General features: G+C 37.4%; 2 protein-coding genes and 1 non-coding gene across 3 annotated transcripts; 1 reads left to right on the forward strand and 2 right to left on the reverse strand.

Moving 5' to 3' along the window:
• The first annotated feature begins 1267 nt into the window (after positions 1–1267).
• Positions 1268–4057, forward strand: LOC146157557 (ubiquitin-conjugating enzyme E2 T-like). Its single transcript, XM_083387196.1, has 5 exons — positions 1268–1434; positions 2530–2705; positions 2801–2899; positions 2971–3199; positions 3266–4057. The coding sequence occupies exons 1-4, from the start codon at positions 1326–1328 to the stop codon at positions 3154–3156; spliced, it is 570 nt and encodes a 189-aa protein (XP_083243322.1). The 5' UTR covers positions 1268–1325; the 3' UTR covers positions 3157–3199; positions 3266–4057.
• On the reverse strand, positions 3275–22076 carry LOC146157558 (claudin-7-like). Its single transcript, XM_083388252.1, has 6 exons — positions 21943–22076; positions 19351–19439; positions 13562–13726; positions 5691–5816; positions 4267–4496; positions 3275–3898 (listed from the first exon to the last, which is right to left on the reverse strand). The coding sequence occupies exons 1-6, from the start codon at positions 22074–22076 to the stop codon at positions 3602–3604; spliced, it is 1041 nt and encodes a 346-aa protein (XP_083244378.1). The 3' UTR covers positions 3275–3601.
• On the reverse strand, positions 15551–15625 carry Trnaa-ggc (transfer RNA alanine (anticodon GGC)). Its single transcript has one exon. It is a non-coding gene; the product is annotated as a tRNA-Ala (tRNA).
• Positions 22077–26813: the final 4737 nt, after the last annotated feature.

The following is a 26813-nucleotide window of genomic DNA, read 5'->3' on the forward strand; positions in this document are numbered from 1 at the left end:
TAAAGGCCGTTAAGGCCATGAAAGAATTAATAGTAATTTGAAACAATATGCTTCGTATTTTGCGTGACTATTTCGATATTTTATGTACTTACCCCTCATTTATATTCTTTTTTGGTCTTCGTTGTACTGAATGCAACAAACTGAAGGCTTCTCCTCTTTTTGAACTAAAAACATCACCACACATTACGGATGGGAAAGCTATCCAATCACGATTTTACCTGAATAATAACTTTTGATCCTTTAAAATAATAATTTGTAGAATTTCTGTGAAAGTTGCTTTTAATAAAATAATTTTAATTATTCAATAAATTAAGTCATTACTGCAATGTTGGCGCCTTAAAGTTTGCTTACGTGTTTTTACCTTGAAGCAAATCACGAATGGCGACGAAACCTATTGCTGACGGGTGTAGGGCGACATGTGTAGTTGTTGTAGGATTCTCGGGCGACTGAAGTCCATTAAAAACAGCTGTAGAAGCTCATATGTGGGGAAATATTGTCACACTGGTCCCTGAAAATCGTGTGTTTCTTGCGCTGACTTGAACAACGAAGTGCTGGCTTGTGTGGAACGCGAAGCCGGAAAATATATCGATGTCACTTTGTTTTCGATGTTGCGATAGGACGTGCGGCGCCTTACTTATTGATCAGGATTGGCTCTGGTCTAGAATCCTACCATACTTTCGTCCTGGAATTTGTGTTGCTAGCATTACTTGGTTTAGGGTGCGAATCCTAGTTTCGTTATAAAACGTCAAAATGAGTGAAAACGCCTTTGTCCTTCTTACAAGTATCGATATTACTATCGACCGTGACTTGGTCAACGCATTGCGCACTTGCTAGCATAAAAGGTCATTTTGAGTATGGTATAATTAAAGAGTTTTAATTAATGTTGAAACCAGTTAAACAATAGGACACATTTCATACGCAATATTTACCGTCTTTTTCGCTTGAGAAGTTGTAAGATCCATAGCAGCAGAAGAAACGACGCCAAAATTTGTGTCAATTCATTTTTTCTTCATCTGAATTATATTTAGCACCTAATTAAAATATCTACCTCCAGTCGTGTGATGTGAACCCAGAGCCTATCTTGTGTCGTAAAATATTTATATGTGAACGTACTCTTAAGCATATTTACTTTTATTCATTTTTATATATTTCTGCAAAATGTTTTTGTCTCCGGGTATTTACCCGCTATAGAGTTCTAAAACATTTGGCGGGAGTGAGTTTTGTTGTTGTTAAACAATTGTTTTTTTATTGTACAGGTGTCCAACAACTGAAACAAAGTATTTAACTGATTTATATATGAATAAAGTGCTTAGGAGCTTACTAAAATGCAGCGGACACTTCGCATGAAACGAGAGGTTGTGATGCTTTCACAAAATCCACCACCTGGAGTTTCTTGCTGGCAAAATGAGAACGATATTTTCGCACTTCAGGCTCGTATGTATAAAATTCTTGAAAGTTGTGAACTGTTGTAAACAAGTCATTTCTTTTGGCGCTGGTCTAGAATCCTACCTTGCCACATGATGTCACTGGCATGGTTTGTTGGACAAGCATTACTTGGCGCTCTTTCACTATTGTACGTGAAAAATTATGCAAAAAAAAAATAATAATACCGCTTACCACAACGCATATTGTTTATGTTAGGGTGCGGGTTAGCGTTTGGGTGAGGGTGGGTCAAGTAATATTATGTTTATTATTAATAATAACTTTGACCCACCCTCAACCAAACAATATGTGTTGTGGTACGAGGCATTTGAAGACAATTTTTTTTTTAATTTTCACGTATGATAGTGAAAGAGCGCCCAGTCTGTTTTATGTGTGAGGTGTACACCTCCTGAATTGGTTATTGCACTTTATGATTTTCAGATGCACTCTGTATTGCATACATTGCACTGTAAACGCATGTGCAGCACAATCGTTTTACATATTCCGGGTGCAGTTCAGATTTTTTCGGGGCGCACTTGCCATGAAATCGGTTAAACTATTAATTGGTAAAATCCTTCGACTATGATGACTCAGAATGCAATTCATCCAAAGTTACTACATCGAATAGCCATTACAAACTCACTAAATCTGTCAATGTATGATGCAAGCAGGACAGGCGAGAAAAACAACTACATGTCCTGAATTGCTAAACAGATTCGATTAGTCTGTGATGGCTTGATCACAGTTTTAACACATGCATTTCATGACACTTTACACCAATATACATACCTTTCCTAAGAAACCCCCAAATAAATGTGCACTATTGTAGTACATCTTTTAAACTGATATGTATACTTTGGAGCACAATGAATGTTCGAATAACTTTTTATTCATTTTTAACATCGAAAATATATATATATACTGTAGTGCTATAGTAGAAGCATACAAAATACTAAATATTGTTTTTAAACACATATGGAATATATCTTCTGAATATAGCTTTATTTAATCCCTGTTGTATTTTAAATTACATCAATATTGCCTAAATATTTTCTATTGTTTAGCCCGCTTTCAATTTCTTTTCATGAGATACCTTAATTTCTTTAGAAATTCTTGGTGCAGAGGGGACTCCTTACAATGGGGGAACTTTTCTTGTTGACATCACAATACCAGAGCGCTACCCCTTCGAACCCCCAAATGTCCAGTTTAAAACTCCTATCTATCACCCCAACATTGACGCCAGTGGAAGGATTTGTCTGGACACTTTAAAAATGCCACCTCAGGTATTTTTAGATTAAAAAGTGAAATGATTGAGATATCGCAATGAGGTTTGTGTCAATAAAAACTTTATGAAATACTGATTATTTTTTGTGAACAGGGAGCTTGGAAGCCATCTTTAAACATTAGTTCTGTTCTTACAACGATTCAACTTTTGCTATCCGAACCCAACCCAGATGACCCGCTAATGGCTGATATTGTGAGTGATAGAGATACACTTAAGCCTAATTATCTTTTAAATAAGCTAAGCTGTGTTTGTGTTGTTCTCAGGCTAATGAATACAAGTTCGACCGACCAATGTTTGCCCTGAATGCAAAGAAATGGACCAAAAAGCATGCATCGACTAGCTGTGCACAGAAACTGCTGACCCCAACAAACAATGACAATTTGAAATCTGCCCCAAAAAGACATTCTGAAGACGAAAAATGCGGGGAGAAGATTCCAAAGCTAATCTAATTTTACACAGCGTTAAAACCCCTTCTCACACCACTGCTGGAAGGTAAGCTTGTTCTATTCTTACTTCAACCACTAATATTATGTGAGTGTTATTATTATTAATTTATAGAAAACACATCATCATCATCATATGCGCGCCCAACAACCATCTCAATGTATCATCAGCACATTTGCATAACAACGGGAGAAGACGTCGTGCAGCAGCACTGTACAATACAACTGTGGGGAATATCTAAAAGGCAACCCCACCATAGGTATAAACCTCAATAGGCCATAGGCCATAAATGTACATAATTCAGGGGGAGGGGCATATTTCGCCAAAAAAGATTACGCTTTTTCGAACGGGGTTGGGTGGGTACACCACCTACGCAAACCGCGTCATTTGACACAAAATGGCGCCGCATCGGTGCATCCCTTCAGGTGAGACAACAACTGGCTTCCCACGTCAAACGTACTGCTTCATTTGACCTGGAGTCCCCCTTGACCGTCGCATGTCGTCCTCTTCGTAGCTCCTCCGTCTTTTAGCTCTCGTCGAAGGTTCCGGCCTTCTTCCTTCTGTTGCGTACTTCTGCCTCTCTTTGGCGCCGTCTCGCGGCCGCTGATTTCTCGCTCGCTTCTGCTGCTGCGCTCGTGCCACATCTGGTGGTGGTTTAGTGCCAGAGGAGGCGGAACTTTGCTGGCGAGAGATCCCGTTGTTGCCGACGACACCTCCAGCCGCGTCTTTCGGGTGCTGGATCCGCACCTGAAATCAGAAGAACATATATGTCATTAAATTAACTATTTATGTATGTATGCACTGGGAGTGTGTGAGTGGCATACGGGCGCAGTTAATAATGTGACCCCACCAATGGGTGTTTTCGAACTATTTGTTCCCGAACTTGCGTTTTTCTAGCAATAAACAATGCACAGAGATAAACTGTTACTTGGTATCTATCAAAACACCCCCATTTACGTACTTTGGCGTCTGACACCCTAGTCCAGTTTATCTATCAGTCTTGTACAAAAATATAATAACAATGTTTTTTTTGGTATTGAACCTTTTGCTGGCTGCACCCTTTCCAGAACTGGCCTAGGGTGTCAGAGGGATTTGTTAAAGAGTAGTTTTTTTACCTGTCTCGCGTTGATGGAATCTCTGGGCTGCGGTAATTGCGTTCCTCTGTACATCTGCATCGGTACGTGTTCGGCCGGTATGTTGTTGGTGGGTACGATGGGAACAGGGCGCAGTTCGTGGATGTGGGGGGTAATAGAGGGGGGAGAGCGGGTCTTCCGGGCCAACATCACAACACTGGAACCGCACACGAGAGCACTAGCTATCACCCCGACCACTAGACTGGCCCAACCTGCAATTTAAACAATAATGGTTGGAGGTGTTGTAGTAAGAATATCAAAGCCCATACAGAAGTAGCTAGCATTTCAAACGTTTCGAATAACTGACTTCTGCATGGGCTTTGATATTCTTATTACGTTTTAGAATATATGTAATTTTGCAAAACTAGAGTTGGTCGAAAAAAATATCTTGAAAAACCTAGAAGAAATAAAGAGTTAAAAACTCACTTTACTCAGGGTAAACTAGTTTTTTCTTAGACCTAACACCTCCCTTGGGGGTGCGAGGCAAATTCTGCTGAAGTAAATCTTCAGGATTTAACAAGCCGGGATAAGGATGTTTTGTCTGGCGTAACATATACAAGCATAGGTTATATACGTCGCATATGTTTAGTAAAAAAAGGAAAAAATGTGGGTTTGAACGGGGGAGGTGTATTTCAAACCAGTTAAATTTGAATTCTTGCGATTCGTACAAAGATCAACAGTGTTACTTGAATAGTATTTATCTCAAGTTTGGCACGTAAAACGATAAGATTGTTAATTTTAAAAAGACAAGCTAACTCCTCCATGCGTGCAAATTTCAATTTTTAAGCCACTTTCATAATTGCGGGGGCCTTATAAGCAGTCCTGGAGATAGAATCGTTCGCGGTCAGTGTCACATGAAAGTACTAGCATATAAATAAACGAGACAGGGGCAACACATAAAAGTGTTTAAAACGGTTTCAAGCTTAACTGTATACTAATCCTTGTTACTAGTAGGACTAAGGCAGCCAAGTTTACGGGCAGATTCATGTAGACACGAATTTCGCCTAATAATATTCACTCGCTGTCATATGACCCAGCGCAATCATTGCGCGGCGCACAGTATACATCGTCTACAAACAGATCAGTTTCAGAGGGTCCGCAATGAGAATTAGTCTTTAGGTTTTTTTAAACATTATTATCGTCATCATTATTATTTATTCTGTAGTTATGCTTAATTATTCGATAAATAATATAGCGTGTTTTATGCCGTCTCTTGTTAGATATAAAACGTGGGCTTAAGTTTTTATAGGGCCGCGGAATATCAAAATAATTACAACGGCTGTAGGAATTGCAAGGATTAAGAGTGCCAACATAAACCAAACCACTTTGAAGCTCTGTAACTGAAATCACAATAAACTACAGCTTAAAGCTACCTAAAAACCAGCTGTTGTAAAGCAATCACTCACCTATAAACAGGGCGTATCCGTACTCAAATCTGAGGTACTTTGGGTAATCTTCCTCCAACACCGGGTTGTAATATTCCTGGACGACTCCGTGGGCAAAATACGAAACAGCAGCTCCATTAAGAATAGCTGTAAGAAAAAGCGAAGAAAAACTCAATTTCTGTCGCAATTTTCTCCCAAAAACAGCAAAAAACAAACACAGATGAACTTACACGTCACGACACCGCTAGACATGCACGCTTCCAGGCTTTATGACGTCACAGGCGCCTGGTCCCCGGTGGGTTGTTGGAGGGGGGCAGTTAATCACTAAATGTTGGCGATCGATCGAAGGCACGCAGCGATTTTGCTAGCTAATCTCAATGCTGAGTTTTACGGTTTTGTCAAGTTTTGGCGCTTTAAGGTTAAATAGGTTCGTTCCTGTTTGTTAAAAAGCTCATATCAAAGCTCATGTCAAGCTAAACTATATTTTCAAGGCTAATTTGACTGCCAAATTTCCAGTTTTTAATCAGGTTCGTGCCTGCTGTTTTTAAGGTCTTCAAAATTAAATAAGATGATTTATTTCAAAACTTAATTATTTCTGTTCTTGTACGAGGACCTTGATCAAGGGCTAAAACACTTTTCGTGGGGGCTAATTCAACTGCTCATCTCAAGCTTTAACCGCCCGAGTCTATGTTTTTAAGCTTATACTTTCTTTCAAACACAACTGTCCATGATATGCTACTACACTTTGTATCGTAAACTTAACTTTCTGCATACATAACAGTGCTATTTTGATTTTTTTTACATGTCAGTGATTCGATATCACATACAACACTAAGTTCGCACTATATTGCTATAACTGTATTGCTGTAATATAACTGTCACACAACAACTAAATTGGTAAAGTTAAATAAACCTTGGCCTTCTTTTTCAGCTTCTTTTTAACGTGCAAACCAACACCAGTTTGATGATGGTAACACCAATTATTGCAACAAAGCATGCAATATGACGGTATACGCATAAGATTAACACATCATTCGAAGCAAAACACGCGGTATAGAAGGGTTAAAATTGCAGTTCTAAAAAGTGCCAAAGCTATAATACCTGGAAGAATCAAGTCAACTAATACGAACACATAATGCGACTTTGTACAGACCTGGATGACAACAGTTAAAAACATGCATGCGTGAAAATAGGATTTACAAGGTTTTTCATATTCTTCCTATCCTATACAATACAACCGTTTGATAATATTGAAAAAAATAATTAAGATCTAGAAAATCTACCCGGGAAACGGGGTTCGTTCACGGGGTCAGTTTACTGGGCGAGTGAAAACTTAACTTGGCAGTAGTGGATGTCAATTTTGTGCCTTTCCTGCCTTTCCGGTCTCATGCGGAATTTGCAGGTGAATTTTTGAATTTTTTTCTTAGGTTGAAATGTCAAACCCCTCAGCAAGGGAAATTTAGTATGGAAGAAAAATATCGTCCAATAGTAGTGGTTCGCCGTTGAATTAGTTCGCATAATTAGATTTGTTCAAATTGCTCTCGAGCATCGTTAAATTCCAATTTATTTACGATATTTGTCTAATTAATACTTTGCTCTCTCACAAAAATTCAGCTTGGAGAGTCGCTTAGGATTTAAGTCGCTTTCGTTTAGAATAGCGGTTCTCAACCAGTGGCCATGGCTCAATGGTGGGCCACAGACCAATTTAAAAAAGCTAGATTTAGTTACATTTGTGTCACTATATTTAATTTTACAGGAATAATGGCTTGGGGAGGAAATAAAAAGGAACAAGTATCTCACTAATGCACGGTTGAATAAATAATCTGTTTTGAAAAATATTCTGCTGTGTTTTGTTCTAAACCTATTTAGCAGGTTTTTTTTTTCATAAAACTATTGGGACACTGAATTTTTTTGCGACGTAAATAGGCCACGAAAGAAAACAGGTTGAGAACAACTGTTTTACAGACATGAGAAGGGCGCTTTCGGCAACCCCGCGAAATTAGTTTGTGGCCGAGTTGAAAAAAGGCTTAAAGCAGCGCAAACCATCGAGCGGTTCGCGGCGAAATTCGCTGCAAAAGTGATGGAGAAATTGTGTAGCGGCTTCGGGGCCGCAATGAAGCCAATAGTCCCGCACTTTATTGTTTATTGATTTATCGTATTTTTGTCGCCGCAGACCGCGCCAACTCTGCTAGTCGAAAGCGAAGTTAATGATGTGCTCTCGATATTGGAAACAACCACTACAACTAACTGGTGGAATAAACTAAAGTCTCGATTTATTGTGTGGTTTTGTTGTGGTTTTATTTGGTGTTTGCTACTTCATACGTCCACATCATGGCATAACTTGTCGATTTGTTACCCTGTTTGTTTGAAAGTTTTCCTGTTTATAAATTTTCGAATTAATATTAATACCCGACTCCCGAATAACTGGTGGTCGATGGATCTTTTCGAAAAGAGGATTGTAGGTTTTGCCCTGTTTAAAAGTTAGCAAAAGTCTGATTGTTGGATAGGCCAGAATTTCGAATAAAAACGTTAAAATGTGAAGCCGTGTCGTGATCCCTAAGTTATTTGAATAAACATTAAATTACCGCAAAACCAACTCCAGTTATACTTAAGTGGGTTCGATCATGTAATGTTCCCAGTTTAGGCAGTGAATTAGGATAGGTAGATGGTGGTAATTTTATGATAAAATGCAGACAATATCCCTTATATGAAAAACATAGTTCGTTTGAAAGTAATAGGGCAAAAAAACAGAAAATTGTGCTGAAGTTGGACAAACTACAAGACACAACACAACACAGTGGAAACCTTGACGACAACAACACTCTTTAGTAACATATATATATATATAATATATATATATGAAGCACACTACGCACTAGAAAGGAAACGTAACGTTGTTAACCGAAATAATTTAGGAAACCAGTGTAACATTGAAAGCCACATTTACAGACGTGTCGAAATTAGCTTTAGATATGGTTTGGTGTCATTAATCGCATTTCAATTAAAAAAAAATCCAAAAAGTATATTTTAGGTGAAAGCTTTGTTTTGGATAGAAAATTTCTAGATTGTTACGCGAAAGATTGTCATAATTCCGATTCGAAAATGAGTGACATTCCAAATTTTCAACTGTATAGAGTATTTAAAGTTTTTTTTTCATTAATCATTAAAGATGTCACCCCGAACAATGTGCTTCCGATTCAATTAATTAACTTATTTATCATACAATTTAAAGCGTGAAACATGTTTTTTTGTTTATTAACTCATTAAGGTCGTTTATAGTGTTTAGATATCAACACTTTAGCTTGCAATTAATGTGCGTTACTATACGGAACACTAAACCGCATTTAAAGACGTATATCGGTAAATAAATAATTTAGTAAGACAGGCAAAAAATGTTGCCGCTGCTCACTAATTTAATGCATGTCGCGTTTATTTGCTTTGCAGAACGAATGCACGCCAAATCAAATTAGTTTTAAGTGCAGAGACAAGCGTAAAGATTGGATATTATTATTAAAATCGGCTGAAATTTGTGTTTTTCATTGTCCCGAGAACGCTGTTTTATTCCATAGCGCATTGAAAACGTGAGCATTGAGGGCGCGGATTTTTAGAAGGTTAAGGAACCACTGGTCTAGCCCTAAAGCAGGGATGTCCAACCTTTTAACAGAATGGGCCACAAAACCCACTAAATTGAAGGGGTGACGTCATAAAATAACTTAACTTATAAACATCCGATCTTTGAAAGTGAACTTGTGCGCAAATATGCAAGTGAATGTCAGAAAGCGCGACAAATTGAATTTACATGCCGTATCTTGCCATGGTACGCCTTTAGGCTGGTATATTTTCTTAAATTGGTCTGCACAAGCGTTCGACTGTTAAAATGCGGCATTACTAAAAGTAAGAATAAATGGTTGGGCCGCACGTTAAGTATCAGGCGGGTTGGACCAAAGGGTGGGGCGTTTTTTTATCTTAAGAAAACTACGGCCTGCAGGCCAGATGCGACATAGCTAACTATCATTTTTGTCAATGATTCGGCCATTAATGAAAAAAACTGGGGACCCCTGAGGTAGGCCACTTATTAAAGTTTCAATAAAGCAATACACAAGCGTTTCATTGCCAGACAAGTTGAAAATGGTCCTAAACATAATCGGCCATAAACATCGGGTTCTGCGTTCCGCCACGCCTGCCCGCCATTACGTCATCATGCAAGCGCGGGCGCCTACTAGTGACGTCATCGCCGCCACCCAGTGCGCATGCGCGTCGCTCCTCCCTGCGCGCCAACTTCCGGTTGTCATAGGAACCGCGTCGGAACGAGAAAGTCCGCGACGACTTTTTCTCGATTGCGTCATCGGCGCACGACGTCACGCTGCCTATGACGAGCAGTGATGACGCAATCATGCCGACCACCGACGACGCCATGGCAACGTAAAATCCCTTCATGACGTCATAATTCTCGTCGGCCGCCCAGAAGTAGGCGAAGTAAACGGTGGCTGCATTACACCCGCCTGTAAGTTGTCACGTGGTTAGGATTGGGAAAACCGTGTGGATATGTGTTTTAAACTGGCCGGCAAATCAGGGAAATTTTATAGTGTTTTGTTTCTACGCAAAGCTGGGATTTTTAAATCCTTTTTTAGCAGCAGTTTTTAGGTTTGAATGGACGACGGTCGGATATTCCAGTTATGACGTCATCAAACACGTAGACTTTAAACTTAAATTGAGTTTAAATACATCACGGAAAGGCCAATGCGTTCGTAATAATATATTTCTTAAATTAATTGTACAAAGCACCCAAAACACTATTCTAAGTACTCCCCCTAAGGCAGAAGTTCTCAACCAGTCAACCATAAGAACATTTGAGGTCGGCCACGGACAAATTTAAAAACGCTAGATTTAGTTTCATTTGTGTCACTATAAATAATTTTACATGATAAATAATCTGTTTTGAAATATGTTCTGCTGTTATTTTTTGTTCTAAACCTATTTTACAGTTTTTTTCCTTTATAAAAACATGTATATAAACGCCTTTTTTACATTAATTAGGGTTTTATATTTAGAGTTAACAAACAATTTTTAGGCTAAAGACGTCTGCTTTAAAAAAAACCTGGGATCATACAGAGCAGGTTACAATGCACAAAACGAAAGGAATTATTTAGAAAAAGTATAACTGTGCAAATACGCGATTAAAAAAAAATAATCTAAAATTTTGACTTCAGCAAGATTAGGCACGTTGTCTAATCTAACAATAAGGTGTATCTTTATAGAATCCAAAACCACCGGCGGCAGGTTTTAGCCAGTCGATCACTGCTCCGCTGGCGCGTATATTAACAAGTAAAACTCATAGTTAAAAACATGAGTAAAATACTTTTTGGAGCTTTTTCTTTAACTCCAAGAGAGGGTTTAGAAATTAACGCTAAATCATGATATTTATGTGAGAATGGAACCCCATACCATTGGAACCACCAACTAATAAGCACGACCTTGTTAGCATTTCAGCAACGCACGTTTTGTGGCTAATACGTGATGCTAATCTTAACGTTAAACCAGCATCGATTTTCGATCGATTTTGAACAAGTTTACAAGGTTGCCTTATTTGCTTCTGAGCTTGTTTCCTAAAATTGGATCGCACACTTTTCTCTCGAAGAATGACCTTTTCACTTTATACGTGTTCATTATAGCGATCGCGAAGTAATTACAATTAACAAGTCTGTTTAACAAATAGCGCTAAACCTACACATTTAAAGCTTAGTGCACATTTATCCTACTGTTAAATCCCTGAAAAAATAAGGCGAAATTTATAAAAAAAAAAATTGAGGTTTATGAGTGCATATTTCCCAAGACTAAATATTTTGCCTTGATAAATGTACCAGCATTTTGTGTAGGTAAAACTTCGGTGGTAAATTTGTAATTATTTTTAACGACTAATCTACATCACTTTTGTAGTTTAAAAGTAACACCTTACAAAAGTTATAAAAACGCTTTCCTAACGTTGCTAAATTGCACAGTATCCCTGCGCTGTTATGGCAAACAACTTATTAAATTTTGTGTCAACTGTCTATTAGCAGAACAGAAAAATCAATGAACCTCGGACGAAGTCGTAAATCTATATCAAGAAATTGACGTTTGGGCGGCGCGATTGACTTACTAACATAGAGACCGCGGGGATATTACTTTTATAACAAACCAAGCTCTGGTATATATTAATTTTCAAAGTAGCCGCATTACAGCAATGCAAAGAAAATTGTCTGTCATGTTACCCACTTAACTCAGTTATATTCGGTGTAAAAGTTTAAAGTTAAGCCTGTCATTTGTGAATGGACTAGTGATATTTACCCTAGGAAACACGCTGTGAATTAAAGATCACGAACCACATTAATATTTTATTATTACAAAAGGCTCTGGTGGTTTACTGTCGAACAGCGCGGGCCTTATATATTTATGTGGTGCAGGGAAAGTAAGGGTTACCTCAATTGCTTATTTTTTTCTAGTTCCTATTAAAGACAAAAAAAAGTCTGCTTATAAGTAATAACTAAGCGTGTGAGTATTGATAACAAAGCACAATTTAGAGCACTTGTTTTACTGGAGCCACCAACATGGCACATGATCATTGACCATTAACACCAGGGGGTGGATTACCATTTTAACTGCGAGTTTTATGTTCAAAAAAATTTTTATGTTGTATTACGCATTAAGCAAAATCAGCATGTGCTTAGGGCACTAAGGAAAGGTGTACCACATAAATTTCCATAACCAGATTTCCAATGGTGTCTCAGTGTTTAATGAAGTAATTCGAGTTGGTCAGACGACTCAGACCTCAACAGTGGCCCGGTTGAAATTATTTTTGTGTATATTATCTTAAATCTTTCTGTGGTTTATTGTGTTTCTATTTTGAATGACCCATATAACGCCCATAAAAAGTATGATCAGGCCCTGATAAACACTTATATTCAGGTATTCTATACACCCTTTTTGTAGGCTAAACTGGAAAATCATACCCCTGTAAAAGTGACAGTACCAACCAGGGCTGGGGAGCCGGAGCTGGAGCTGGAGCCATTTTTCAATTTGTGGTGCTAAAGCTAAGAAATTATATTTTGTTCCATCTCCAACGTTAGTTAGCCAAAAGCAATTTTTAAAACTTGCCATTGAATAAGTGACTGGTGGCACCGGAGCTGGAGCTGGAGCCGGAGCTAATGCTATTTTACGGTGGCTCCCCAGCCCTGGTACCAACAGAACACTTTGTTTTTTGGTGGTGTTTTGCATAAAAACCATACAGAGAACAAAAATATTTTCATTATCGTTTGAAAGCTCTTCAAGCCGTTTCGACTTCATCATGAATTATATTCAGAAAATTACCGTTTGGTTACATAAATAAAAAGTTTGGGGGACGTTTATAGTGTGACGTCACAACCAAAGATCACGTGCAAAGACACCGCTTATATTCTAACACCATGTGACACCAACATGCAAACGTTTCAGTGAAATGAACACAAATACGAAATCGGTAAATTTAATCTCAGTCTCAGCCTTTGTGCGCTATTAACTTTTCCAATATTACAGTTGTATGGCTTACAGGGCTGCCCATCGACCTTAGGACTAAATCTAGCAGGTTTAAAACAACTATAACTTTAATAACGAAGAGTGCGTTTACAAAGAAGGACGAAAGTAACATTTCTTAAGAATAAGGAACTGGAACGTGCATATACACATTTACATGTGCTATTTTTCTAAGGGGAAGATTTTATTTTCAATAGCTGCTAAAGGTAAGAACTATTGGATAAATGTATACAAGCACTCTTTCTTAGAAATAAGAATAACTATTTTCTTAGATGAAGAACATGCCAGCCCTGATTTATAGTGCTGATAAGCGCTTATGATAAATGAAGAAACATTTTTCCTACCTGCAACTCCGTATAGCAGCCCGCCAATGAGAGATATCCTTGACTTGACCTTGGCCGTACCGCAACCGGCGTTGACGCATTTCAAGCCGAATATTGTGACAAGGGTGGCGATAAATCCAATTCCTATTGACGAGATCATCAAAGCTCTGCATATCTGGAGCACCTCTGGATAGAAAATAATAAAATTAAAAATTTGTGGTAACTAAAAGTGTGTATATATTGTTTCACGGGTCGGGTTATTTCCCGCGGACGGTAAAAGGTAAAATTTAACAATTTTTTATCTGATGAATCTTCACTCGTTGGGTGTTGTTCGTTTTACACGTAAAATATTTGATGACGAAGTAATTGGTAACAACCCCCAAAAAAGTAATTTATTGTTTTCAAGTAGGCCTACTATTTTTTTATCTACATAGATTTTTAATTTTCTATTTGGAGCGGTTTAGTAATTTTCCTAAAATTCCAAAGCCCTAAATGAGGAACATGTAGTGCAAAAAACGGTAAAGATCTTTTTTTATCTAAAGAATCTTTATACGTTGGGTTTTGTTCGTTTTTTGACTCTAAAGCCCTGATTTACCGACTGAGGTATCAGCCTAAAAACGAAATAAAAAGTGGATAAAAAGTATGGGAGTCAAAACGTTTTTTTGGTACATTTTTACTTGTTCTTTGTGACAAAATATAGTCCGGTAAGTTATAATCGTATGCAAATGTTACCCAGTGGTTTCCAATCTGTGATAAATGAACTGTTAAAGGCTCCAAAGTGGAAGACCAGTATTACCGCATTGTTAGAATAAAAGTTCATTAGAGAATACTTAGGCTTAGCATTTGGGTGCGCAACACAAAGTTGAGAAAAATTAATAGAAAATTATATCGCCATTTAATTTGATATGCAGGAGTTTCGTGGTTAGATTTATTGAAATCGGTTCTGAGCAAGAAAAACTTTGCGAAAGACAAGAGTCGAATAAATTCGAACCTATTTGAGCGAATGTAAGTTCGCCTGTCTATAATATAATGCGTGAGTGTTATTTTGGCAAAATTTGAAGAAAAAACTTAATATGAAAGTATTATTTCGGCTGTTGTAAAAAGTTTGTTTCTTTGTAATTTTGCATCGGAATCGCATTGCTGCATTTGGTGCTGTTGCATTTTTTGTTAAAGATTACATTAAATCGTTTAACTTTATTCAAAATAAAATCTTTGAAACCAGAAACCGTTAAGCTGTTTCACGGAGATGCACAGCGAACTTCTTCTGCTTGTCTTAACGCAAGGGTTCTTAAACTGGGGTCCGTGAACTAGTTTTAGGGGGTCCATGAAGGCCTAATTGAAATATTTGTGCATATTTAAAAAGTAATCATTTTTTCAAAGAAAGCAGTTTAATTAAAAATAAAACGGTTTTGCACTGACTGATTTAGACTTCATTTTATTTTCACATTTTTCGAACCGAAACATATTTATGACGTCATCTCTGACAATTTCTTACCTACCGTGGTCCAAGTGAAGGCAAAAAAATGTTACATGTGCGCGCTAAAAAACGTAAAGACTATGTGGTGCCCTAATTTTGTTGCTCATATGTATTTTAAAGGTCACGACGTGGGATTTACGTGCAGAATCGATAGATTAAGCATCAGTAAAATGCTGCTATAGCCTCTTGACTTAACTCGAGTGTCATGAACAGCCTTTTTAGGCGGCCAGAATGATTCTGAAGTGTGTATTTTTGTATTTACTACTGATTGCATGCTGTTACCGATTCGACCGCAAATGCAGTGCTTGAAATTTGAAAATATTTTTATTTTTATAGTTTTGAGTAGAAATAAGCAACGAGCAATTGTGATATTTACCGTTAAGTTATTTAGTACAAAAATCGAAATTTGGTATAATAATTAACAAGCAAAATAATCTCTTATCAGTGAGTTCGAATAAATATGACATGTTGCAGAATAGTACACCGAAAAGCCATCGCAGACTCGCCGAGCAGAGCAAGCCAGAAAAACAACTGGCCTGCAGTGAGGTTCGAACTCACGACCTCCGGTCAAGCCGGGACCGTCGCTCTACCAACTGAGCTATGCAGGCTCAGAGAGGAGCGAGTCGAGAAACAACCATGCGCCAATACTTGCACATTTTGTTAGCACAAGCAACTTCACACTGGGGGATCATCAGTCCGTATCAATCAATGAAAGACACACACAAACGTATGTGTGTAATAACATCTGTGATCTCCGAGGGGCTAGATCACAGATGTTATTATACACATATGTTTGCGTGTGTCTTTCATTCATATGTTGCAGAATATTTAATACCTGTATAAGCATTTCATTACCGCAAAAGTTGGATATGAAACGAAATCATTGTGAAGCGAAAACGTTTCTCAAGTATGGAAGTTTTCCTAATTTAAAACAGATTCAAGAGCTATATTTCAATATCGCACAAAATAGAATTTCATTAAATATACCCGACTCGTGGTAAAATCCGCCATATTAAGTCATTCTCACGCCAACAATTTATCGATTTTTTGGCAAGGACGACAATATGCACAGCAAGCAAGCACAGAACCTCATGTCACACTGGTGCGGGTTATGGACTTTACATGTGACGTATACCTCCGGGATTTACCACCTTAATCGTGTGACACTCAGTGTGTTCGAGCTATGATGGGAATTTACTTTTCACAGGACAGCACAAAATGTGTTAAGCGAAGGGATAGCACTAGGGCAGGGGTGTCCAACTCAAACATGCCGGCGTGCCAATTTTTATCTCATAACTTCTTCCCGTGCCAAAGTTTCGTAACCGAACCAATTCTTTTTAATCATAAAAGCGCTTTTTTACCAAAAATAAGAACGTTTATTTAAACTTGAAAAAAAACTGTCTATTGGAAATGCGCATCACTACATCAAAGTGTCTCTCGGTGAGCTGACTTTTGTTTCTTTACACCAAGCTTTATAATATTATGTGAATGCTAGCCTCCACAGTCCACACAGTTACTATATTAGAAGTAATTGTTGGTTGACGTGATTGCCGCGATTGTTTTATATTGTGAACAAACAATGGCAATTGGCTAAATAACAATTTTAGTGTTTTTTGGAGGGCTTGTGTGCCATTTTTTATTAGGTCGCGTGCCGCATGTTGGACACCCCTGCACTAGGGGAATAATCGGGGACCGCTGGACCCAGTTTAAGTTACAAAGGGACGTTTTGACTACCAGAGTAGCAAGTGCGCATGCGCAGTGCCAAATTTGAATACGATAACGGAATTGCTTAACCGATTGAAATTAAAAAAATAGAAAAAAAAAACAGTCGTAAAATCAAATACAGTACAGCCAGAGTGTTACATGAGCAACAGGCAGGGATGCGAAGTCGGTTTAAAATAACCCGGCTTTGACACTACACGCAGCATTTAACCCATTTATGTAACTACATGTTAGGCAATCCACTCATAGATGTGTCATATAACTGATCCACCCACAATGTACGGTTGGAAAATACACTATTTGCTATAACAGATTTACAATGTACAGTTGGTTGCCTTCATTTGGGACTAGGGTAGTTTTTTATAGTCTCCGACTCCCGACTTTTACTCCGTAGCCCTGGCACAGGTTTGACATAATTGCATCAGATCAGTGGTTCCCAAACTTTATTTTTTGCGACGCATTCGGAAAAGTTTGTTGGACGAAATGCGCAAGTGGTCGGCCAATATTGTAAATCGTAAAAGTGAAACAGCATAGGGTTGCATATTTTACAATCATGTATTGTGGGAGGGTAGAGGGTAAAGGACACCATTATGGTTGAAAGTAAAGGGGTAAAATACAGGCTGTAGAGTCGGACTCGGGTTGTTTTTACTCTACAGCCCAAACTCTCCGACGAAAACTAGAAACTAACTGTAAAGGTGGAATACATACTATTAAGATTGAATACTATTAAATCAGTGCTTTTCAACCCGTGGGATGGTACGCAATTGTGCGGATGAAAAAAATCGTAATGCGGATAAATGAGCGGACGAAAATGGTGCATAATATTTTATGTCTTATGTGTAATACAGTAATCAAATAAGCTGGTGCGCCCACTTATTCGTTACAGGTACAATAATATAGTCTTGTATAGTGGGTTCATTGCAGCTAGAGCTATCTATTTTGTATCGGTCAAGACTTAGGCATGCGGATTTAATACACAAACCCTTTCATTGTTGTTTCACAAATAAAACTAAAGGTTGAAAAACACTGTATTAAACAATGTATTGTGGGTGGATGGATTATATGCCACCCTTATAAGTGGATTGCTGAATATCCACCTTATTTAAGTTACGTAAATGGGTGAAGTATAGGCTTAAGTCGGACTCCTGTTATATTTAACCGACTCCGCAGCCCTGCAGTAAAATTTGAAGAAGTGATCAGACAAAACTTAAAAATTTATTTATTTTGTTCTGTTTCAATTTTTAAAAACTTTCTCTCTTCTTTTTTTCTTGCCAACATTTAACTTCGATCACCGCAGAGAAAAGGCCACGTCAGTAATTTAGGTTAACGGGTCCACTAATATCGACCAGCGGTTAGTTTAATGACGTCATGCATAAAAAATTCTGACGTCACCTAAGGTGCCGTTGCGTAGCAACAAAAAATCCTCGCACCGGCAAACAGAAACACAAAAAATGCTGATAACGATTAGAATAAGAAAAAAAAGTACGATTTTCTAATTATATTAATTAAGAATTGATGTTTGAGACCTTTTGCTTTAATGTTCGAGGTAACATGTCGCACTTAGGCTATTTTTTGCGCATTCGTAGCTTCTTACTTTCTATAAACGTCATTAAATTAGCGTTTATCAAAAAACTTTTATTTCCTGAGTAGCCCTAAGCAGGGCGAATTGTCGATTTGCGCAAAGTGAAAAAACGTCTTTATTCCGTTTAAAGTGCGATAACACGTAAGACGCATTTTACGCTTCAGCGATTTTATCAAAATGGTCTAAAACATGAAACATAAATCAAGCACGAGAAAGGCAATTTTTTTTGCATTTACTAAGTTAAAATATAGAAAAGTTACCGTTTAAAGATTCGCGTTAAGCAAAAAACAAGATTTAAGTTGCCAAAACTTTCATTTTCGAGAAAGCGATGAGACCCACGACGTCTTGGACCAAAACGTTTTGATTAAAATGAGCTAACACATATATCAACATAATTGAGATTCGAACGCAAAAAATACAATAACCTAGTTAAAATAAAATAAAAATACAGTTTTAGGGCATGGTCTGACTCATCCCTGTACCACTGACGTGTTCACAGTCCAGTCACGTAAATAAATGTTAAATAAAGTTTCATTGCATGCCTCTGACTACACCAGGGGTTGTTCAACTTTGAGCTGCAGTTCACAGTAACACCATTTACAAAATAAGTATTAACAAAAGCGTATAAGATGGTAATTTTTTACAAGAAAAGGCTGGCCAACCTATATATATCAATTCTGGTAACTCGATCAACTCACAAAAACTTCCTTCAAACGGAAAAGGTTTGTAAATATAAACTCAACTGTTTGTACATTATGAATACTGAATATTTAAAGCTGTTTGTAACATGTTGTTGTTTGAATATTAGGACTAGCCTATTTCTGTTTTTACGCTGTAATTTCGGAAACGTAACAAGTGAAATAAGAAAAACGTTCGATTGGTTAAAAAGAGGTAAAGGAGATATTCGTGTTAGCAAAATCTAATACTGAAAAATGGAAAAAAAAATGTTTTTTTGGTGAGTGCTTTACTTCCCCTAGGAGAATCGCGTCCCCAATTTTAGGAACTGTTGCACTAAAGAGTCAAACTTACCTGGCAATCCAATGAAGAAAGAGGTGTAAGGGTCGCACTGTGTTTGTCCGGTAGAGAAGGCTTTACATCTCAACCATAAGCCGTCGTACCTGGAAAGTCACAGCGCAATTTAAACAAAAGTTACACAACGTTTACGTCCAAAAAAATGCGCCAAGTATTGTTTTATTGCAAATGGATTTAGTTATATTCTCTCTAAACACATTGACTATAATCTGAAATGTGCGGATAGCGCTTTGCGCAAGGTTTTATAAATAGATTTTAGGCTTAAATTAAGTGTTTCAAATAAAAGATTAACGAAATAACAGGTCAAGTTCCTACAATAAAATTAAAACGCTAAACTATTAGAATTGTTAAAACTCGTCCGCATTATATATGAGCAATAACTCAAACTAAAAATAACAAAAACGCAACGATAAAGATAAATAACGCCATTATATAAAAAAAAACTTCTTTAATAAAAACATCGTCTTTTGAAATGAGCATCTTGAGTGCGCTTAAGTCAAGCCACTGACCTAAGTTATTACAACACTCTAAAAATGTGAGTTAAATTGTATCGAGCGCCAGTAAAAGACACTAGCAACCGACAGTGCGGTATCTGACCTATGGAGTAAGGATGTGATATACGCATAAATAGTCTGGTTAGATTATTTTGTTATTTAAACCAGCCACAATAGGTGTTTGTCTTATCAAAGCTAAATAGGATCGTTAGCGTCAATCTTATCTGGAACGGGGTGTTTAATTCACGAAAGAAGTGGCGCAAATAACGATAATTTATTCATTAAAGCAAACTTGTGAATAATTAAAAAGTAAATCCGACCCTGGAATGTCAAAGCTTGGTGGCAGACTGTGGCTTAAGGTTGGAGATTTTTCAGACTTAGGACTCGGCTGACAAATAGTTTCGCAGAATAAGGTCTCGATTATATATGTTAACTTTTTTAAACGAACGTTTAACTTGTAAGATAAAACTTATTCGAATAATCTTTTTATTTTGTTAAACACTATTGAGCCCTTTAGCAAGCTTTGTAAATTTTAAAGCATATTCACAATACAGGAGGTTTGAAAAGACTTAAGAACCCTACAGGCCAGTTCGTAACTTAATGACATTTTCAAAACTTGAAATTTCTATTACGAAAAAAAACGTCATCGTATTCGTCACCAAATGACGTCATTGCCATGCTGAAAACAATCGATTATAATGAAACGTACAAAGCATAATTTGTCGAAAACTAGGCCTTTGCTTTATCTTTATGTAGTTACACTACCTCAAGTTGTTAACCCAATGTTTTTATTATATGGGCCGAAAATTTATTTTCGGGACACATCTTGTTTTTGCCGTTATTATTTTTTGGTTGTAATGGCATGTATCAGACCGATTTTTGTCCGAAGCATTATAGAAAAAGTATCGTAGAACTTTCAAAATTTCAGACATGGCGTAGAATGGTATGTAGGTGCGCTGTAGAGGTTTATGAGTCTGCACCCCTAGTCACCTCTAATTGAGGGACAAAAAACAATAGTGTGACGTCATCGTTTTAGTCCTTTACAGCTATCTACTCCTATCTAGTTTAATTAACTATCCTAGGTAGAAATCGCTTCGTTGGATCTCAAATCATGTCCAATTTTCGTTTATTAATTTGGCATTGGATCGGCTAACTTGGGTATAGGACGGGAATTTGGGTTTGCTAAAGTGTTTCAGCACATAAACAAACTTAATCAAGCTTAGCTTGACTTAAGCGCTAAAATCTCATTCGGAGTAGTTTATTAACCATTATATGTAAAGGCCTGCAACGTTTAAAAAACTATTGCTATAAATGGACAGGGTCTTATACGAGACGTCTACAGTTTATCCCCCAATAGAATATGGAAATCGTTATACTGAGAGGTTCGTTATATGCTACACGAAAAATCCGTAAGTTCTCCACATATTGATTAATTTACTAGCGTCGTAAATAGCTTAAGCAGGTTGAACCTTATCACGCTTACACGGGCGAAGATTAAACAGACATGTAGGCTTATTGAGCAAATTGCCAAAACTGAATTGACAAGTGACTTCACAACAAATCCGCTTTACACATGACCTTAAATCTTATGAAAAGCTTGCTCTTAAACGCATTCGCATTTTATCATTCGTATCACCACTATAGGGAAGTACTTAACTAAAATATCGAAATTACGCCGATACTAGATGTCAAGTGTTAGTATAAGTAATCGTCCGATACTAGAGCGGTTTCGTTGCCAATATTACAATGATATGGCATTGCACATAGATAATAATTATTTGAAATAAACAAATTCGAACATACGCAAAGCCACTTTAGCGAATGGAACATTTTTTATGGGAAAACCATTTGGTACACAACTGCTTGACCGTTATTACCGTAAGTTCAAATCCCGCACCCGTTTAAGCGATTTGTAAAGTGACACAAAGAGAAAAATATATTAAACTAACTAATTTATACGGGTCCACCTGTTACGCTGGATTCTATTTAGCTTTTGGGGTTTTTCTTTAGGACTAAGAACTTCTCACTTGCAGGCCCCTAAAACTGGACCCCAGGTGAAAAAACGCTGCCTCAGGTAAAAAACACAATTGCTTACCTCAACGTGTTGTCGATCACCGTTTGTCCGAGGCTGTTTTTCCTCCACTGGGGGGCAGCACAGGTCCCGATCATTCCAACCCAGGCCATAACTCCCAGCACAAAGCCGACCACTTGTAAGGCATTAGACGCCATATGCTCAGCACACTTGACTTAATGATATACGAGACTATAGGATCGGGGACATTCCTAAAGTGGACAGAAGATTACGTTAAGCTACAGCATGCAGTCAATGCAAGGCCTCTTCAAGGACATAAATCATGATTTTGTTCTATTTTAAAAAATAATGAACTTCCTACAATTAAAAACCTGATTCAAAGAAATAAACTGTGACTACCTTGCATAGTAATATTAATCCTCTGGTAATTGTAATTCTTTACCAACGTTTCGGCAACCTAAGCAAGCCGCCTTCGTCAGGGTGAATGGCACCGAAGGCTGCTCGTACAATGTATGGAAAACACAAAGAAAAAAATGCTAGAAACGAAACGATAAGAAAACAATTAGCGATAACGTTTTGCCTCTAGTCGTTCCTATCTTTGGATATTAGCATAAACGAATGAATTTATTTTCCTAAGGTAGCTACCTGACGACTATAGCCAATGCTTTTCGAAGTTGGGTCTGCGTCTCACCGGTAGGGCATGCCAATAATTGGTGGATGGACATGGGTGTTTTTGTAATAAGAGCAAAACACTTGTTTAAAATCTGCGATAATTATGGTTGGGCCTTAGTTTTTTTTTTTAACAAAAGTGGCATGGTTTAAAAATATTGGGAGAATCAACGCGTTGTACTGTTAATGCTTGTTTTTACCGTATTATACAGAAAGTAACTATATTTTAGTTCTCCACACTTCACTAAAACACTATATATATTTGTAGAAATGTCGCTGTATACAAACGATCGATTGCGCGATTTCACAGGCACCAAAATTGAATAATTTCTAAACAATTTCGCCCACAAAAGCGTCGTAATACGTCATGTTAAACAGAGCAATCACCGGCATTGCCAATTAAACTGAAAGATGGTGTACGCCTTTCAGTAGGAAGCTTAAAAAGATATAGTAATAGGGTTACGTTTCTGCCAACCAATCTTGAAATACCTGCACTTTTCTGTTATGTTAGTTTACAGCCAATCTATAAAAAATAAATCGATGGCATACACTTAGGTGTTACATTTATACTCATTTGTATGCACGCATTTTTGGCAATACACTGTTAGACTATAAACTGTTTTAAAAAAACTGGTACCCTCTAAAGTTTATTTTTCATTTTCCGCAAAGAGAAAACACGCAAACTATACGGCAGATATTTAATTGTAAACAAAGCCAACCAACATTGAATTGATTTGCTGTCACACAACGGACCAAGAGCGAATATGACCCTGATATGCCTTACAGTCGTTGTCATATTTTGAAACTCTCGAACAACTATTGAAAACACCTGCTCAAAAAATACTACCATATTTTGAGCATTTATCTCAAATCAAATTAAAGAGTTAAATTACTACAATGTAAAAACTAACACTGAAAAACTGATGCTAAAAAATTAAACTTTTTTAATGATTAACACTTGCGCAAATAACCCAAACTTTTAGGAAAAATTAAAGCATTAAAACAAACGCCGACAATGAACTGCATTCTTAATTAGCTAAGCTGACTATTGCGGCACAACGGTCCTTTGTCTGCGTCACAACAGCGCACAACTACAGCACACCAACAGCACTAGCTCCACCCTTTTGCAATTCTGCCGCACCTCAATTACTTAACCACGGTCGTAGTGTGGCAGAATTTGCTTCAATTCTGCTCTCCCGGCAAACGCGAGCTTCTGGCTATTGATTTTCGGCTCAGAACCAAGCACTTTCTCTCCTTTACTCCACTCTAAAAGCTGGACCAGTTGTAACCTGAGGCTGCTGCTGGAATTGACCGACGTATAAAGCTACGATTTCGTCGTTTAAAGCTACGGAAGCAGAAGCAGTCACAAGCTGAATTTTCGTCTAAGTCTAACCGGAACTTTTGTAAACATCATACACCTTAAAAAATCACCACATTTACATGAACGCGTTAAGTTTTAAGTGTTTTTTTTTTAAACACAACGACCTGAAGACCAACTGATAATTTTCTGCTTTCGTTATAAAAGTCGGCTATATTTTTTAACAAGTTTAGTTTTGGAGATCTTGCTAAACAATGATGGCACGCATTCAACACTGATGACGCGTATTACAGAAAAAAGGTTCTAACTATTTCTATCGTAAATGATGACCCAAAGAGTTACTTTTTGTTTCTAATCTGACAAAAACATTTTAATTAAAAACTCGATTCTCCTGAGTATCAGTATAACAAAACTTATTTTTTTAGCCCAACAAACATTGTTCTCAAAACTTATTTTGTTACAAAATTAATGTGAGTATCAAAACTTACTACCGAAATAGACATTGTTACAAAAACTTAATTTTTACATTTTTTTGCTTGAATTGTAACAAAAACCTTGTTTTACTGCACAGTTTCTGAAAGTCTCAACTTTTCTCCCGGGCACTTTTTGCCGCGATAAACGCTCGAAAAGGCGCCCCCGGGCATCGACCATTGCGCTACTCATTGAAATTCCTCTCTTAATTGGCGCCGCCTTTGTTTGAAGGCATTTCCACGCCGATCACGCAAACAACAAGTTTTGCACTTGCGACAATCAACAAGTCAATTGTGTTTGAAAACACGGGAACGTTGTCATAAAAACACACGTGAAACTCGCGTTCTAATAGACACGATTATGTGAACGGAGTACACTGTTGTCGTGGTATATGCGCTACTGTCTTTAAAACTAGACCGAAAAAAAATTATGTTTTCGTAAATCCGCAAACGGCTGTAAAACCCTAACTAACTCGCCAAAGACCTTTAACACAGCGTTCTAATACCCAAGTGAACGGCGTACAATGTTGTCGTGAAACTGATGATGGCAGTATAGGCTAAATATATATTTCTTTAAAAAATCCCTGATCCTGGTTTTATTCGGGTTTACAGCGAAATTAAATAGTCGTAAATCCGCGAATTTTTTTGCTTTGCCACTGCCCAGTGCTCACGTCTGTAACTGAAATAGTTCATTTTTGATTACGTCATTTAATCTCCAAAGCTTAAAGCCCATTTAAGGCGATACGACCGGTTTCAATAACAAACGGAATTGTTTCATCAATAAAGGATGGATTTTATTTACTTAATGCATGATGTAAACATCGGTTATTTTATTGAATAAAAATGTCTGAATTGCCTATTTAACAGTGACAAATACAGGAACGCGGAAAATTTATGAACACTTTTATTTATTAAAAAAATAACCGAACATAGTTCATTTATACTAATTTGTCAGGCTAAACACCCAGTAACGTAAATCTCGTTAACATAAACATAATCATACCAGAAACTTACAAACCAACTTAAAAAAACAGGAGCTTTTCGTTGTTTTACTGAGCCAAGGCTGTTTTCGCTAGCTCAACTAAAGTAAAAGCTCCAAAACACCGAACTACGCCCAACTTAGCGGCGAACATTGATTGAAAACTGAGCTCGCATGTTGAAAGTTCTGGGTCGACCAAAACGCAAGGCACTTAGCACATCTTCGCGAAAACGTTTTCCGACAAATGGACCTAGGGTTATACAGGGGCAGCCTAAACAGCATTACTGGTACGATTTAAAACTTCCTTGACTTTTTGCCTAAAAAACAATCTATACATTTTGTGGAGACCTAGGGATTGCTAGGACTTTATCAACTGTGTCTTAACTAAACAATAGCTGCAGCACAACAAAGGCACAAACAAACATAGTTGGAAAAAATAAGGTACCCAGCACCAACTCTCTAAGCCGAATACCAACCTAACTCATATCAATTAGAAAGATTAACTGCTGTTGCGTTAATTTCAAACAAAACTTTCCTGTGTTACAAATATAATAAACACAACAAACGGTATGTTTGTTTTTTAAAAGCATTATGTTTATTTGTATGGACTTTTTAAATCTGAACAAAATCCAGCATTTTCATAAATGTATCTGTTTTAACCAATAACTGCTAACTTCTGGTCCATTGAAAGCAGATAAATGACCTAAAAGTTTAACACAGCTTGAAAAATATAAATTGTTCATGCTAAAGCTACTCTGACACAACACAAAAAACTCTACTGCAAAATTTGGTTAGCCAGGCTTACTGTACACTGTGTTAACTACTGTCCAGCTGAAGTCCAGTTCAGTTGGCTAATGAGCATCTGATAAACGACTTCGATCGTACGTGCTTGCTGAATGGAGTAGAGGAGTAGTTTCTCCGCTCAGGAGCCCTAGGGATAACTTATGGATTGATCGGGGCCTGAAGCACAAATAAACTGTTTCATTGACACGCCTCGCTTTTTCCTCGAAGGTAAATTAAGCGCGGCTTGTTTTCTTAATTGATTAATTGAATGCACCATTTATTTCGTTTTAAACTTAAAAATACAACTGTAGAAAAGACTGTTATACGCTGCCTAACGGTTGGTTGTTTACTTGGATTTTGTCGGCATTAATTAAGTAATTAATCTTTTATCACGATCTATATATTCGTATTACTTCCACATATTTCTCATATTATCGATAACTTAATTGTTCAGGACAAATTTTGATACGTTTAACCATATAAAGTGCAGCAGTCGGCGACCTAAGTAAATTAGAAGGCGGCACAACTTTGGGTCGCGACCCGTGGGCTGAGAAAGACTACTCACTAGGCCCTGGTGAGTTTGTACAAATACATAGTATTAGCTACGCACAACACGACTACAAATAACGTTCGCTGCTTAAAATAAGAAGAAAAAATAATATTCGGTTTAACTACCGCCGAGTGTCAGCCATAGGCCTACAATTAAACTTTTGTA

This window comes from Ascidiella aspersa, chromosome 4 (genome assembly GCF_963924565.1).
Source record: "Ascidiella aspersa chromosome 4, kaAscAspe10.2, whole genome shotgun sequence".
NCBI lineage: Eukaryota > Metazoa > Chordata > Ascidiacea > Phlebobranchia > Ascidiidae > Ascidiella > Ascidiella aspersa.